At 36.5% G+C, this 17,135-nt stretch overlaps 1 protein-coding gene across 5 annotated transcripts in view; it reads right to left on the bottom strand.

Moving 5' to 3' along the window:
* Positions 1-17,135, bottom strand: part of FAF1 (Fas associated factor 1) — a 487,297-nt gene that overhangs the window by 99,322 nt on the left and 370,840 nt on the right. For all 5 annotated transcript variants that reach the window (XM_087445969.1, XM_087445971.1, XM_004438535.3 and 2 more), the window contains one exon: positions 14,832-14,986. In XM_087445969.1, the coding sequence (XP_087302095.1) occupies positions 14,832-14,986 (155 nt within the window). The remainder of the gene's footprint in view (positions 1-14,831; positions 14,987-17,135) is intronic.

The raw sequence follows: 17,135 nt of genomic DNA, 5'->3' as shown, positions 1-17,135 counted from the left end.
ATTAGTAGCCAGAGTTAAAAAAAACAAATAACTTCTTAATCTAGCTCCTTGTTGTCATCTATAAATCACTCAAGTGATAAGGCTTTGAGGCACTGACAGTTTAATGACAGGGCTGTAGCTAATCTACAGGACTAATTTGTAGTAATTTTTTGGAGGGACAATAATCATGAATAGATAATTGGCTGTCTTTTTTCTCACCACTGGTAAGAACATAAACATTTATTTTAAGTACCCTCTATAAATCTTAGTTGAGAGGGGTAACAGAGAACATCTAATCCAATCTCTTAGAAAATGCAGCAATTCCTTCTCTAGCAATGTAAAGAGTAGATTCATTTTCCAGGGGCTGTATGAGAGAGAAAATTTATATTAAATGCCAGATAATATTTCTTCTGCGTTCTGCCTTTTACCAATCAATCAATATTTATGAGGGCCTGCTAAAATATGACAAGATAAGACACAGTTTCTGTCCTTAAGATACTATGGATATTTTGGGTTTGATAAATCAAGGCCCCCAAACAGGAAACATAATCTGGTATACAACTGGGGCCTAGATTTAGTGGTTCAGAGAAAGGAATGGGTACTTAGAAGTCAGGGAGAACTATGTGTTTCAAGATGGTGCTCCTGGACAGCTATTAGGAGAACAGGAATCATCTCTTATTGACCTCCACATTCTTAGCACCCAGTGACTAATGTGTATTTGTTGCATAAATGGGCCAATTCATGCTTCAGTAACCTTTATCACCACTATGACAACATTGACCATACAACCTTCATTTTCCTCTTCCAACTACTTCTGAAATCAGTCTAATTAAGACAGTTGGCATGAATTATCATGGTCTCCAACGCCTCTTTCACTGTGCTTCCACCTCCATAGGTCATTTGGACCCTCAAAATAAACAGCTATTGATCCACAAGTTCATGAGTCTAAGCTTCCCTCCTGATTTTTAACGTATTGCAGTTTTTACATAATTTCATCCTGTCACCACCCACTGACTGAAAGTAGGAAGTAGGAATTATTGCAAGCAGCATAATATTGCGGGAAGAACAAAGACTTTGGAGTCAAACAAACCTGATTTTGTCACTTACTAGTTGTTTCTCTGGATAACTTAATCTTTCTGAGCGTTAGCTTTCTCAAAAATGAAGGTGATACTTGCTTTTAGAATTGGTCTGTGCATTAATAAATATTACTTTCTTCCCCTCCCTTTTATGTGCTTCATAACCAAAATTGGTTTTTCCTTTTCCCCTCCTCCCCAAATTAAGGACATGGCAAGACGTTTCCTAAAATAAGTTATAACAGCAATCTCTGACTCATATTACTAAAAAAAATGGAGTTATGCTTAGCACCATGCTTGACACTGTATTATATTGCTGTAGAACTTCCTCAGTATCATCAGCATCATCATAAGATAAGATCATGCCCTATTCTAGGGTAGAGATTTAAAGTAAACGTATACATTTTTTCATGTTGTCATGTTCTCCGATTTTTTCCAGCTGCAAAATTTGGAGATTTTGTGATTATCCAAAAAATTTTCAGCATCATTTATTTGAGAGTTGGTCGGTTTCTCTTGAACCTTGACATTTATATATAATTTCCTTATGTATTTGAAAAGAACTATCATTCTAATGGGTAAAAAAATGTGGGAGAGCATTAGTAAAAAATCTCACACACAGGAGGAAAGTGTTTAAAAGATAAATGACCAACAGCACAGAATATTAGCACTTCAGTCACTCATCAAAGCTTTCAAGCAAGAATCAATTACAACCTAGCACTTGACAAAGGCTCACTTGAGACAGCTGATGTCTGACAGAGAGTTGAATGGACAGGTTGACTATGCAGGCTTTTCTTCTAAGCTCCATACCTGTTATGAGTTAGATCATCAAAAAGGAATATTTAAGGACTACATGACCTAAGCTCCCTAAAGAATTACCATTACTGAAAAAAGATTTAATACAAAGCCCTCTGCTTTTACAGGAGATTGATATAAGAAACATCTATTTAAAATAATCCTTATGCAAAACAACAGTAGAAAATAATTGTCCATTATGTTCTTTAATGGCTCTCAAATAGAAAATCATGCAATAAAATTCAGTGCCAGGAAATCTTGAAATAAACTATTAGGCTTCCTTTAATCAGACAATGAGAACTGTAAATGGCAAACTGTAAACTCTGGGGCACAGTACCTGGAACATAACAGAAACTCAACAAATATATATTGGATGGATAGATGAATAAATGAGGATATGCCTATTACATTTCCTTCTTCTTCTTTAGCTGCCAGAATTACAGAGCTGAATTCAGTGTTTATGTACAAAACTTAAGTCAACCCAGGTGTTTATAAATACTTATTATTTGCCACTTTTAATTGGTTTTCATCTGATTTTATTTTTCTGTTTTATATTGTATTTATTCACAATAAATACACAACTGTCTTAAGTGAAAAGTCACTTAGACAAATGGTTTATGAACACTTAGAAAGAATATAAAAAGGGGTAAAAGGGCATACGTGTACAGTGACAGATGGCAATTAGACTTTGGGTCGTGAACATGATGTAGTCTACATAGAAATCAAAATATAATGATGTACACCTGAAATTTATATATATTATAAACCAATGTTACCTCAGTAAAAATTAGTTAAATTAAAAAAAGGGGAAAGAATATAGTAGTGATGATTAGGAGGCAGCATGGGTTATTAAGAACACAACAAGCCCAACTAACTATGTGGTCCTGTATTCTTATAACATCCAACAAATAATTATAGAGTATTGTGGTAAGAAACAAAAGTGAAAAAGACCGATGCAATTCTTACGCTTATAAAACTTATATTCTAGTGGAAGAATTAGAAAAAAATTTAAAAATAAGCAAAGTAATGGCTTATTACGAAAAGTTCTAGAAGAATACTATGAAAGAGAATGATGGTAGAGAAGCCTTCTCTAGAAAGATTCATCAGGCCTTTTTTAAGCGGAGACATTTAAACTGAGACCTGAAGAAGAGAAAATTAGGATCATTTCTGTCTGATAACTTCTGTTTTCTCAATCAACTAGTGAGGGCAGCTGGGAACGGGAGTAGAGAGGGACATGAGATGTTTAGTGCATGAGGAGTAGTATGAAACAGACATCTCACCCGAGAAAGAGAACTAACTAGAGACCCACAGTAGGCTTGCTCAACATTATCGTGTAACTCATTTGGTTTGTGTTCATTTTTTTTCTTTTTTTATTCATTTTTTCCCCCCAAAGCCCCAGTAGACAGTTGTATGTCGTAGGTTCACATCCTTCTAGTTGCTGTACGCGGGACTCAGCCTCGGGTTGGACGGAGATGTGGTGCCTCGGGGCGCGCCCGGGATCCGAACCGGGGCCGCCAGCATCAGAGCGCGCGCACTCAACCGCCAAGCCACGGAGCCGGCCCTGTTTGTGTTCATTTAAAAAAAGAATCAGGCAGTGTGATTGTCTCCAGCAGTGTTCAACTGCCAGGGCACAGGTATAGAGCAGAGGAATAGTTGGGTTCAACAAAGTGAGTGCAATGCAGGGAGACAGGGGGAGGGAGTGTAAAATATTACAAGGAAGTAATAATGATGGATCTTGAAGTCTAAACAGGACAAGGAGGGAAGTGAAGACTAGAGACAGGGAAGGATAGATGGAGTGAAGTGGTGCGGTCAATAGACTGGAGGGCATGATGAGATCAAAAAACTTTAGCACTGATGATACTTGAGCAAGTAAGTAGGATACGAAGTGTTGGTCAGAGCCAGATGTTTGAAATCAAAATATATGCGGTGATATAGTTTCTCTTGATGACTACACCTAACTGTGGTAAATAAGGAGAAGAAGAAAAATTTTCTGAAGTTAGACATGTCTAAGAACTGAGAGGATTATCAAGAATGATAACAGGAGTAGAGATGATAAGGAGTTAAGGTATCATTTATGAGTGATAGGAGACTTAATAGAATCCGAACCTCAAAAGATCTTGTCAATCAATTGCATTAGTAGAGAATGGCAGAGATCTGGTTTAATAACAACTCAGACCTAACACATTCTGAGCAGCCTCATATCTCAAAAACTGGTAGAGGGTTTTAGTTGACTCCCTGAGTTCAGTAAGAGCCAATAATAAAATTACAGAATAGAATTGAGCATAGCACCAGACAAGCCTCTGGAGTACTATGCTTGGTTCTGGGTACCTTTAGAATGCGCTGGGTCTAGACACCCTATCATATGAGGAACAACAGAAAGAAATAAATATGCCTGGCAAGAAAATTAGTGCAACAAGATGGCTGTGGTTAAATTGATAAAGGACTGTAACGCAGAAGAGAAGTTAGGCTTATTTCAGGTACTTCCAAGGCCAAAACCAGAACCAAAAAGAGAAAGTTGCAGAAGCTCTCTATAGGAAGCAGCATTGTAGCAAAAACCTTTTCCAGCTTTTAGAGCAGCTCAAAAATACACTATTTTTCGAAGCTTTCAATTTCTGTCCCCAGCAGTATTTGGGTAGGGATTGTAGTAACATTTGTTAAGTATTTTATAGAGAAAAATGCCTGCATGGCTGCAAATTGGATGCTGACTAAGAATACTTCTAACCTCCAACTCTAAGATTTGGTGAATCTCATGTTTATTTGTTTCCTGAGCAAAAGGTTCACGTCTTACACTTCTCTTATCCCCATAGGGCTTTGTGCACAGTTATTCAGTATATTTTTGTTGTTGAATAATCCAGCCTGACAAGGTCAAGAGACAAGAAGCATTACGTAGTAGAAAAGCCTAAATAGATTTGGAATTCATATCTATACAACCATTTGCATGACCTTGGGTAAGTTACACAACCTCTCTGAGCCAAAAATAGTTTCCTCATATGTGAAATTGGATGTTTGCTATTTACTTTGCAGAATTGTGGTTAAATGTGTAATGTATATAGAGTGAGGATTAAATGAGCTCATATATATAGTGCCTGGCACATAGTAGGTACCTAATTAATGGCTGCAGTTATTATTACATGTTTTGTTTTTTTAAAAGCAGTAGTGATAGTCTTGTTCTTAGCTACTGATAATTTCTCAGTAGAAGCTCCTATCACAAATGGCATGAGCTTGGAGGACAGTTCTAAGGGTAAGGAAGCTGTCTTTATTGGTGAAAGAGGCAGAAAATTATTGTAGCTTCCTCAGCTACACCCCAAGGACACTCTGACCAGATCATCATAAGCTGGTAAGGGCAGTATGCTATAACCTATTACAGACTTTACTAACATTTATTTTTAAAACCAAATCTTGCTTACCTCTCATTTTTCTATTGAAAACAATTGTGTCCAAGTCATCAGAAAGTCAAAGAATTTTAGAGAAAAAAGGTCAAAGGTCTCAGGTCAAATAGGTCAGCCTCCCTATTTCTATAGATGAAAAAAAGATCTAGAAATGTTATAATACTTGCCTAATATCCTCTTGTTCTTCATACTCCCAGACTGACTGAATCTCACTCCTCAGTTGCTCTAAATTTTATGACTCACATCTGACCATCTCCATAAACAGTGAAAAATAGTTGTATGGAAAATCAGTCTTTTAAGAACAGCAACTGACATATTTAAATGAGTGTATGTCCTGCTTTAAGAATTAATAATAAGTTAATACTTGCATAGCTTTCCTAATAGCCAAATAATATATTTTTGTTGCTGTGGTTGTTGAATAACTTATTTGGGAGCTGCTCAGAGCCTCCAAAACCTTATTTGATACTAGGACTGGGCAACATAATTTCTCAGATTGAGATACAGCAATCAAAGCTACTTTACTGTTCATGCAAACTGGCCTCACTCTTTCCTTAGTTGAAGTGTAGAAAAGTATGTTCAAGAAGACTTTCTTGGTGCTGATCATGTATTGAGAAAAGGAAAGATATATGGAAGTAGACTATTTAGGAGGATTCTTTAAACTGTTGCTGTGGCTACAGACCGAGTCAGCCAACAGTGATAAATTAACAGATGGCTTTTAAAAAATCCCTATAGTTAACCCTTTATTTGTGAATAACATAAAACTATCTGTCATTTTTCTCTCTTACTATAATGTAGTCAAGTTCAAAGATACAAACATATGCTTGAGGAAAGGACACCAAATCTATTCCCTAATGAATTACCTAAACACGTAAGACACAGGATACTGCCTTACTCCCCAATTCCAAACTAACAGTTATTTCCTCTTTCAATCTTTGGTGGTATATTTAGCAGATTAGATAATTAAGATTATTGGGCACTAAAACCTCTTTGAGTATCTACGTAGACTGACAGGCAAATACTGGAAAAATGTCAGAGGAACCAGTTTCCACAGGTAGTTTTATATGACTGAACTAATATGTTTCTTTTATAATTTCTCTGAGTGTTTTACCACCAGTATTTATGAAAGAGGAGAAATATGCTACCAATTTAAATGGCATAGGTGATATGATAGTGAAAATTCTTCAGAAAAACCGTGAATATAAAAATTACTAACACTGACAAAGCAGTTAAGAAAATAAATAAATCTCTTGAGATCTTTTCAATTTCAAGCAAGAAGAAAAGCAAAAGACATAATGGGGTATATTACTTTAAAAAAGATATTTCATTTTGGAAATGTCTTATTTTTAGAATTTTTTTCATTAGATAACTCCTGTTTTGTAATCTATATAAACACTGGATCAAGCACCTCTGGCAGTCATATTTGTTTGCATCTGTATATTCTAAAATACTAGGATAACTAGCTACTGGGAGTGAATATTTGCACATAATTATACATGAGTACAGGGAGTCACACAACAGGAAAACACTTGGCAACAGAGAACAAACGAAGTGGCAAAGGCTTGGCATTAGGCTCAAACTTTGTATGTATTGAGAAGGCAATGATTCTTTTAATTCTGTGACTCTCACAATCAAGATTCCTGGAATACTCAAAACAGAGAGTGTTTAGAAGAAAGACCAAGTAGAACACCAGTAGAGTAACAAGAAAGGTCTAGAGCATGAGAAAAATAAGATTTAATAAACACTTGTAATGTTGTTCTTTTGGACTGTCTTGTCAACAGTATCACCTTTGTATTATTCTTTCCTAACGACAGTTTTCACATAGATAACTGTATCTGAGTTAAATGTATTATTTCCTCAATAGCAATAATTAATGTCAAGGAAAAATATATGTTTTACACAAATGCTTGATTCAGATACAATGCATGTACCACCAGGCAGCTACGATTGTAATGCTAGGTAGCAGCGTGGGAAGTACCCAAATCAAAGTAAAAAAGGCTTGTAAACTGGTAATTTAAAATTACCTCAAAGAATATTTTTACAAAGATAATCTTCTATTTTAAAAAGAGTAAAATATGTATTATAAACAGTTTAGCCATCATCTATGTACAGACTGGCTTGTTCTCAATCGTAAGAGGCCATCACCTTTTATCCTTTTCCTCTTTCCCTTCCTTTCAGTACTATTAAGAAACTATTCACAAGTGAACCTTGGACAATGCTGAGCCGTAATTATGACTTGCTGACAAAGAGATATGAACAATTACTGAGCCCATTTTGAAACCCTACACTAATAAAGTCATTAGATGCTGCCCTTGCCATGATCCTTCTAAAAGCTTCTGAAGCTACAAGAACACACGGCATTGTTTGCAGGGACAATTGCTGCTGGCAGAACGCAAACCTTGAGTTAAACCATGCTGCAAATTGATCTTGACATTCTGTTAAGACCGCCACTAAAAATCAAAAGGAGAGGAGAAAAGGAGAAAATGAGTGGGTAGGATGTAATCATAGAACAGGAGGGGTTCCTCCTCACCTTCTCTTCCCCCTCTTCACAAAACAAACCAGGGAGAAAATGACAAACTCTCCTGGTGTTTTGGAACCTTTATTTTAAAGCATTAATTAAGCCCTTGACCTGGGATGTTTAGGATGGCAATACATTTCCTTTAAAAGTACTGGAAAGAAAATGTAGCACAAAGGGAATAAAGAAGTTTGGGGAAAACTGTATGGAAATCTGGCATGAAGGCTCTCTGGAAGTCTTAGCACCCTGAACGTAACATGTCCATCTGTTTTATCAGCGACTTCTGCAGAATCCATATCTGCTCCTAGTGTAGCAGCTGGAAATTAACACTCCCTGTGTCTCCCATGCAGACCCCACACCTGGGCTATATTTGCTGGATCAAATGCAAGTGTAGGGTTAGAGTAACATGGCCAGCTAGGCTTCAGCCAGGCATGAACCACTGAGTGGTTTAGAACTAAGGGTAAGCCACTGTGAATATGGCTAATTACTGAGATGGAAAGTGCAGGTGAAGACAGCCTGCACAGTCTGCACAGATAATAAGAGCTTTAAGTCAATTAACTCTTGCCAAAGATTAAGTAATGTGGAAAACTATCACTTGAATATTAAGGCTAACAAGTACCTGTCAGCACAGCAACAGAAGTTTACAGTGACTTGAAATACTGCACCAAAGGGCATTAAGTTCAAAAGCTAATATTGACAGACAATAGAATTCTGTCTGTGAACACTGGTACTGTGTATGCAAAATTTAATACACTGCTATGTATATGTTACATGCAACCTGTGTAACTCAGGCACTGTCAGTAATTCCTAGGGAACTGTTTGCAGCTACTCTGAACACTGCTTAGAAATAGTGTGCAATGCCTGATTTAACACTTTGTAGCACGTACATTGATGTGTGAAACATTTTCACCTCAGGAACTTACTCACATGTAAAGCAACTCAGGGCCGGCCCCGTGGCTTAGCGGTTAGGTGCGTGCGCTCCGCTGCCGGCGGCCCGGGTTCGGATCCCGGGTGCGCACCGAGGCACCACTCCTCCAGCCATGCTGAGGCCGCGTCCCACATACAGCAACTAGAAGGATGTGCAGCTATGACAGACAACTACGTACTGGGGCTTTGGGGGAAAAATAAATAAATAAAATCTTTAAAGCAACTCATTCTTCAGCACTCACAGCTGGCTGATTACCCAGGTGGCACTAGCCTAATCAAATTCAATATTTAAGTTTTCTAGAATTAGATTATCTAAACCAGTACCTATACTGGACAGACTAAGGTGAGGCATTTGCCTTGTGGGCCCTCCTGGTCAGAATAAGAGATACCCATTAACCCACTTATTACTGGTTAATATTGGTGGTTTACTGTGCCACCTATATTATGCGGCTTTCCTTGTTGAAGCAACTTCAGCCAAGAAACCACAGCTTAGCATTGAGGGCACTCATGTGCCAATGTTCCCATGCACTCAGTAGATGTCCAAATAGCTATAATAGAGGGAAGCAAATTAATGCTTATTATGCAAGTGCTTTATATAGTGCTATCTATATTTAATTCTGATGATGCCCAATTGCAACTTGCCTTGCTGCTTGGCATATCTCACCATGTAGCCAGTCTAGCACTCCAGTCCTATGGACATGTTTACTTTAATCAACGCCACCACCATTGCAGAAGGCTCAGAGTACCATCCAGAATGGCCCAATTTGAGAGGCCAATTGCTTCAGGGGTATCATAGAGACTTGGTGAGTCTGGGGAAGAAAGTCTGGAACCACTGAGTGAACTCATCTGGGTTGGAATTCGAGCCTCTTTCCAGATGGCCTGTGGGTGCCTGGGGCACATGAGCAGAGGCCAAAATATTCTGGGGTACTACAGAGCCAGCACAAGACAAGGTACCAAGTCTAGCCATTTTTAGTTCATTCTGCAAGGAGAATGAAGGCTTTTATTTTATTAGTCCTATTAATGGCTGTGGGGAAAGAGCACACAGAGGGATATAGCAGCATTTCCAATGCTCTTTCCATTACCCAATCTGTTCTCTCTTACTTTTCAATAAGCCTATTAAAGATTGTTTATTTATCAATATAACACTTACTTTTTAAAAGGCCCTGTGTAACTCAATGAGATTACAGATAGCTCCCTTGGGGAGCTGACAACCTAGCAGGGAGATAGACAATGATCATACAATGTAATGAGTGCCATCAATACAAGTTAGTATAGGGATTTATGGGAGCATAAAGAATGTGCATTTTAACCTGGACTGAGGCAAGAGAAGGATGGAGAGAGGTAAGGCTTCCTAGAGGTGATATCTGTCCTGAATTTTAAGAAATTATTCTTTCCTAGCCCAAGCATTCATTCACTAAGAATATATTGTGCTAAAAATATTTTTATTGTACTAGTTAAATCCATGATGGTTTTCTACATGTTACACATCCAAAAGAGTATCTGATCTCTGCTTCACTGTCTGCCTGTAAGCATATGCCAATACTGGGATGAATCATTAACAAAATAACGTCTTGGGATCTGTCTGTCCCAACTGGTTGACCTTAATCCTCAATCCGGTGCAGACCATTTAGGATTACATTAGCTGGCCAGCTTCTATTTTTTCTCTCCTCCACAATTATGTAAACCACTGAACTTTCATTTCAGATACCTAATTATGAGGTTTAAAATACCAATATTCTTTTGTAAAAATAGCAAGCATCTGCAACCCAATAAACTAGGAATGCTGCTAATATAAAAATCTCTAATAGAAAGAGTAAAATTCTAATTCCATCTTTTCGTGTGTCATCTCTTTCAAGTCCTTCCCTTGTCCCCTCATCCATACTCCCTTGTCTCCTCATCCATACTCCCAAAGCACCTTGCATGGACTTCACATTATATATTAACTCATGTCTGTCTTGTCTACTAGACTATGAATGTTTTGAGCATTCGCACTGTATCTTTTCCAACTTTTCATCCTCAGTGCATAGCACCATTCCTGGTTCATATTAAACATTCAGTAAATGTTTACTCAGTGAATAAACATGAAGGAAATATACCTTTCTTAAGATATTTTTTAGCCAATTCCAGAAGTGATTTGCAGGATCTCCTTGTTTACTATTATCTGTTTTTAGCTCTTTCATTTATAGGTATATCCTGCTGTTACTATCAGGATCAATTTTCAGATGGATATTTAGGAAATTATACCCTCTAGCACCTCTCAAAACTAACAAGGCTTTCTGCCTACTCCCTGAAATCCAACTAGACATGGCAGCCAACAAGACTGTACAGAGTTTTCCAAGAAAGAAACCTCCATTTAGATATACAATAATGACATTATAAGCAACGTTCTTAGGTGGAATTCACTTGCCAAATGCTTGAGTTTCTTTCTCCTAAAATTTTGTAAAGTGCCTTGTTTAATGAGACAAATAAAATGAATAAGCCCTTCCAGAACATCACAATTTAGTGAGGGAGAAAACAGGCACATAATCATTGCTCCTCAAGTGTGATGTCTCAGTTCATATTTGGAATATTCCAAGATCAATCTAGAAATTATTCTAATCCACTTTATACAGATATAGGTTAGTTAACTTAAGTATTCAACTTAGAAAGTTATTAGAATCATTTTGGAGGTGGGAAATCTGAATCATCAACATCACAGGGGTGTATAACAGCGACATTCTATAGAAATCTGTTTCTTTTTTATTTTGGTTTGTTAGTGAACTCAGAAAATTTAACTTAAAATAGCAACTGACATTCATATTCTGTTAACTTTACCAAAGCACTCACTTAGTTCAAAATCCTTCACTTATCTTCTACATACATGAGAGATTCACAGTAAATTGTGGAAGACTAATGTTTCTGTAGGCTTAATCAGAATATTTATTAAACAAAAGTAAATTTATGGGGCCGGCCCAGTGGCGCAAGCGGTTAAGTGCATGTGCTCCGCTGTGACAGCCCGGGGTTCGCCGGTTCAGATGCCGGGCGTGCACCGACACACCGCTTGTCAAGCCATGCTGTGGCAGCATCCCATATAAAGTGGAGGAAGATTGGCACAGATGATAGCCCAGGGCCAGTCTTCCTCAGCAAAAAAAGAGGAAAATTGGCAGATGTTAGCACAGGGCTGATCTTCCTCACCAAAAAAAAAAAGTAAATTTACTTAGCAAGTCCCCTCCCATCTTGGGCATCAATGTCCCCAGCTATCGTATCAGGGGATAGTCCCAGAAAACCATTAAGGAAGCATCCAGACTAAATAGCATGCAGGCCCAAAATTTATATGATTAGCCTGAACTAGGACAGCCAGATATATGACCAGACAAGCCATCCATCAGAAATTTGTTTCCAAAATTTTACATTTGTCATAAAGAAATCACAGTTAAAAGGAAACCCACAGCAACAATCTTATTTGTGATGCCTAGAAATCTCTTCTGTATTTCCACATATTAAACTGTCTCATTTTAACTCTCTGGTAACATGCAAACGATGACACAACAACTTTTGATAGGTAGCCCACTGATCAATAAATATTAGTGCAGCAGTCTTCTATCGAATTGAGAAGGAAAGTTAGAGGTTTTGTTACTGTTAATAGTATCAAATGGATGATGCCACCAATTTTTATGACAAATACCTTTCGATAAACGTGGTGATAAAAATCCAAGAAAGATTACAGAAATGGAAACTCAATTAGACAATTTTCTTTAGATGAATCTATGATAGGTGGTAAGAAAATTGTGGCTAAACTAACAATTTCCTTTTTTGGGACAATAAATCAGCCTAATTAATTAATTCTCTTACAATTTCATATATCAAAAGGAAATCTTTTACTCTATTTTAGGAATATGTCATTCCAAGTTTTCATCTTGTGTTTGTAAAACGTGTACAATCATGCGCTGCAAAACGACATTTCAGTCAACAACAGACCATATATATAACAGTGGTCCCATAAGATTCGTACCATATAGCTTAGGTGTGTAGTAGGCTGTACCATATAGGTTTGTGTAAGAACACTCGGTGGTATTCACACAACGACAAAATCACCGAATGACGCATAACTGTACTTTCCCATTTGCCTTAACAGTACTAATAAGGAGCTGTATATGAAAAGTAGCGATATAATTTTACTTTTTACTTTATAGAGAAAAATGTAATACCCTAACTTAAAATACTTTTTAATTTGTAATATGGATAGAATTTGATTTTGAATAAAGATGACAAGTTTCTTAAATTCCAAAAATCGTTACATTCTTTCTCCCCACTGCCCTGTTTCTTGTTCCTACAAATGATTATTAAACTCAATTCCTAGATGTTTCTATTTTCAGTCTTTAATATCATTTCTTTTTATTTTCATGACAGTAACTTAATAACAGGATGCCATGTTTTTTAAAATGTAGAATGAAATATCCTATCATACTTCATAGTTCGGTCCTGCAATTCATTGAGAAATAGCTCTAAAGCCTTAAACAAGGCCTTTATTTTGTGTTTTAAAAAAGTGTCATAAGGAGTTAATAGGACACAGCTGTACCGGCTCTTTCTAATAAGCAGCTTCTGTCGCTTTGGTCACCACAGGTGTCTCTGTAACCTGCAAACTCTTATTACTAGTGTATCAAAGTTATGCTACTTAACAGACTTCTTTAGTAAAACATAACAAAGCAATTACATGGCTGTTGATTGTCAGTCATAAAAAAAAACCCTCAAACACTGTTTTTCAAAAGAAACTACACTGCAATTTTTTGTCATTGTAAAATAAAAGGAACTAAGGAATTAAATGGAGGATAGAACAAAATAACAGCAGGTAGCCCGCTGAACTTAGCCACTACAGATGGTTTAGAAAGAGTGTTTCCTTCTCTATCAAGTTGTGGATAAAAGGAAAGGAGGGGATTCCTTACTGCCAGTGAATGGCAAAAGATTTAGCCAAGTCTCCAGTCTATGTATTTTGCCTTATGAAAGACCTTCGATGCTGCATTTTTATCTGTTTTTGGCACTGCTTTTCATCACCTTTAACTGAGTGTGAATAATGACCTGATTTAATTTAAACAAATACAGGTGCTAAAGGTTCTTTATTTACGTATAACAGGGAACATTTCCAAGGCAGAACGAAGTCATCCTGTGAAATTTCCTAACCATTTGCTTAAAGAAATGAAGTATTAGGTGGAGAAATTGCTTCAACATTCTTTTGCTTCACATTTAAGGGAAGAATCATCTTTCTTTTCAGATTCAGATTACATAAAACAAAGTCTGAATGATGAGCAAAACTTCAGTGAGCCATAAAATAATAAAAAGACAAATCAGATGATTTCTAATTGTTCTATAATCATTTAAATTAGGTAACTACAATAGGCTTGCCTTGAAATGAATTAATTTAATCTCCCTGTTCATAAACCAGCAGCCTGTGATTATGATTGTGTTAACACGCCCAAAGTAGCATCATGGGATGTTATGGCCACATGTGTAATTAAACATGATGAAATATATTTCAGATGGGAAACTCAAATAGGCAAAATATGAAGAATTATTCATCACTTACAGATATTATGATTAACAAACTAAGTAAATTTATCCTGACAGCTAGGAAAGGGATTTTTTTTTTTCTATTGAGAATATGATGTGTGCAAAAGAATGTGTGCAATAAAGCGATTACATCAATTAGCATATGCTAGAGTTAAGCTATTACCAACTCCACTGGTCTGGTCCAGAACGTCCTGCCTTCTTCACTAGAAGTATTAAAAAATAAACGTACTACTAGGATTATATGTTAGATTTGCTTTGCCTTTTCTGAACATTATTAAAAACACAGATTTTCTCTAAATGTTCAACAACATATTAGAACATACAGTACATAGAAATGTACTATGTCTTATTGCAAAATGACAAGAACAACGTACTTTGGTTTTGGTTTTCAGGTTATTCTTGAATTTAAGAAATCTTTTATAAGTTAAGGTATATTTTCACAATTGTAAATAACTGCGTATGTTTGCTACAAGAAATAGGTTTTGTCTTATTAACTGTAATGGTAGAGAATTTAATGCTGAGGACGAAAATGCTTAAGATAAGAAACCAAATACAGTGATGACTTTTTTTTAAAAAATAGAAGCCCAACTTATAACTTGTGAACAACAGTATTACCTTGCTCTGTTGGCGTCCTTTGTCAGATCCCAAGCCCAGGTTATAAAATTTTGACTCAGATAAGAGACAATAGATTCAGCACAAAGCATTTGTGAGCAGAACACGTTGGTTAATACACTTTCATCATGGTGGAGGTAGATAGCAAGAAGCTTTCTCTGAAAAGAGGAGAAAAGACTGATGAATTAAAATATCCATTAATGTAAGATTTCCTGAAATTTGGAAAGGCATAATCAATCAATATAAACAGCAAAGCCAAAAATTAAATGCTACTCCCTAAAAGAGTACCTGACACTTGGACTTCCTAAAGCATTTACTAATACGAATAAATTTTGCTTCCTTATACTCTAAAGAGGCTAGGATGATTATATTCCGTTTTACAGACTGCTGTCAGAGATTCCTGTTAACATGTGCAAGCCTATCTCAAGAAGAAATCGCAGTACAATTGTAATTTCTCTACATAAAATGGATTTGCCATTCTTCACATTTAATACATACTTCATACGTAAAGGGAAAATTAATTTTGAACTATTTAACTATACAGAGAAAAAATACTGATTAAGATTGGATGCCAAAATCTCTCTTACATATTTTTTATGTTTTTAATCTGGTCTCTTCTACTTGAAAGGAAAAGGTCTAAAATGAAGTTTTGTTCTAGTTTCTACAGATAATTTTAAAGCCCTTAATGTGTTCCCATATTAAAGTCCTTATTTAAGAGCATGCAACATCTAATTGTCATTTGAAAGGATGACAGAAAAATGTTCACTTCACATGAATTCTTTCTTAAACTAGAAACATTTCAGAAAATGTCCGATGTAGTTTATAATATGGAAAATTATTCTTTTCCTTTTGCCTGATAAAACTTGTTTTCAAGAAATGACATCTGCTCTCTTAAAAGTTCTCTGTCATAGTTGGATATTCAATAAAATAATTGAAACTAAAAACTGAAATTGAACAACATAATCTGCAACATGTCAGCTTTAACGACAATGACAATTATAATTAAAGAGCCTAAACTGTTGCTGACTAACCTCCTGGTGCTGCCTTGTAGAAGAACTGAGTATAAGAACAGTCAGTTACTAGGAAATGGAAAGATAAAATTTTATGATAAAGACAATATGAAAACCAATCTGTGAAATTCTGGCAAAGGAAAATTTCCAGGAAGCTTAGGGTCTTTCCTTTCATATTAAATAAGGATGTGATGATGATAAAGAAAGACTCGCTGTGTGGGTTTCTAAACAAAAGAAGGACATTTATAGAAAAATATAAGGCTCATGTTGATGAAAGGTTATTGAAGTCTGATACTTGGAATTGTCTTGATAAATAATCCAAATTATAATAATAAAAAAGTAATCATTAAAATATTTTCTTCAAAGGTAAATTTTGTACTAGACGAGGATAGCCAGAGGTACATAGGTAGATTAAGACTCCAAAAGCATCTACTATGAATAGGAGGTACTGTTAGTTACATACCCATTATCTACTTGAATCCCCAGAATAAACCTGTCAAATAGTATTCTTAACTTTAGTAGCATAAGAGGAAACTGAAGTTTAGAAAGTTGACTTGTCCTAAATTCCACCACTAGTAAGTGGTACACCTGGGATTGGAACTCAGATTGACTGCCTCCAGCCTCGTTCTTTCTTTGATACTACAGCTGTAGCAGTGAAATCAACCACACTAGTCAAGGGTTGAAGTGCTCAGAGAATATGAAGACAGCGGACTGGCCACTCACACATCAGTGCTTTCAGGGCCTCAGAGACAGCATGTAATGGGAGCAAGGACAGGATTCCTGAGTGTAAGTAGCTCAGCTACTCCAACAGTAGCTGCTTCCATGTGTCTGTTCATTTATTCATTCATTCAGCAAGCATTTGTTGAAATACCCTTTGTGTCAGGCCCAGCAGGAAGCAGCAGTAATAAAACGGAGAACCAGAAAGACTCAGGGTTTCTTCATCTATGTTGCTGTCTGCAAATAATGTAGCTGGCTTCTAGGAAGTTTGTAATCAGATACATTGTTGGAGAGATACTTATCTGGTAAATTCCTACTCATCCTTTAACGCTCAAAGCAAATGCCTCTATGAAACCTTCCCTGATTCCCTCAGGCAGTAAAAGTTAAGAGCTTCCTTTTCTGGGCCCCTATCTTTTCCCATTAGTATTATAACTGTTTACCAGTTTCCCCTCTAGACAAAGTCTCTCAAGGGCGAAGATTGGGTCTCTTTCAGTCTTCTTTGCATCCCTAAACTAGCAGAAGTCTCGGCATGTTTGATGAAAGAAACTTGAATGCCGATGTCAACCATAGTCTCCTGGCA

The sequence above is a fragment of the Ceratotherium simum genome, chromosome 22 (genome assembly GCF_057802395.1).
Source record: "Ceratotherium simum simum isolate JZ-2026a chromosome 22, ASM5780239v1, whole genome shotgun sequence".
Classification (NCBI taxonomy): Eukaryota; Metazoa; Chordata; class Mammalia; order Perissodactyla; family Rhinocerotidae; genus Ceratotherium; species Ceratotherium simum.
This window is presented reverse-complemented; position numbering and strand designations above follow the sequence as displayed.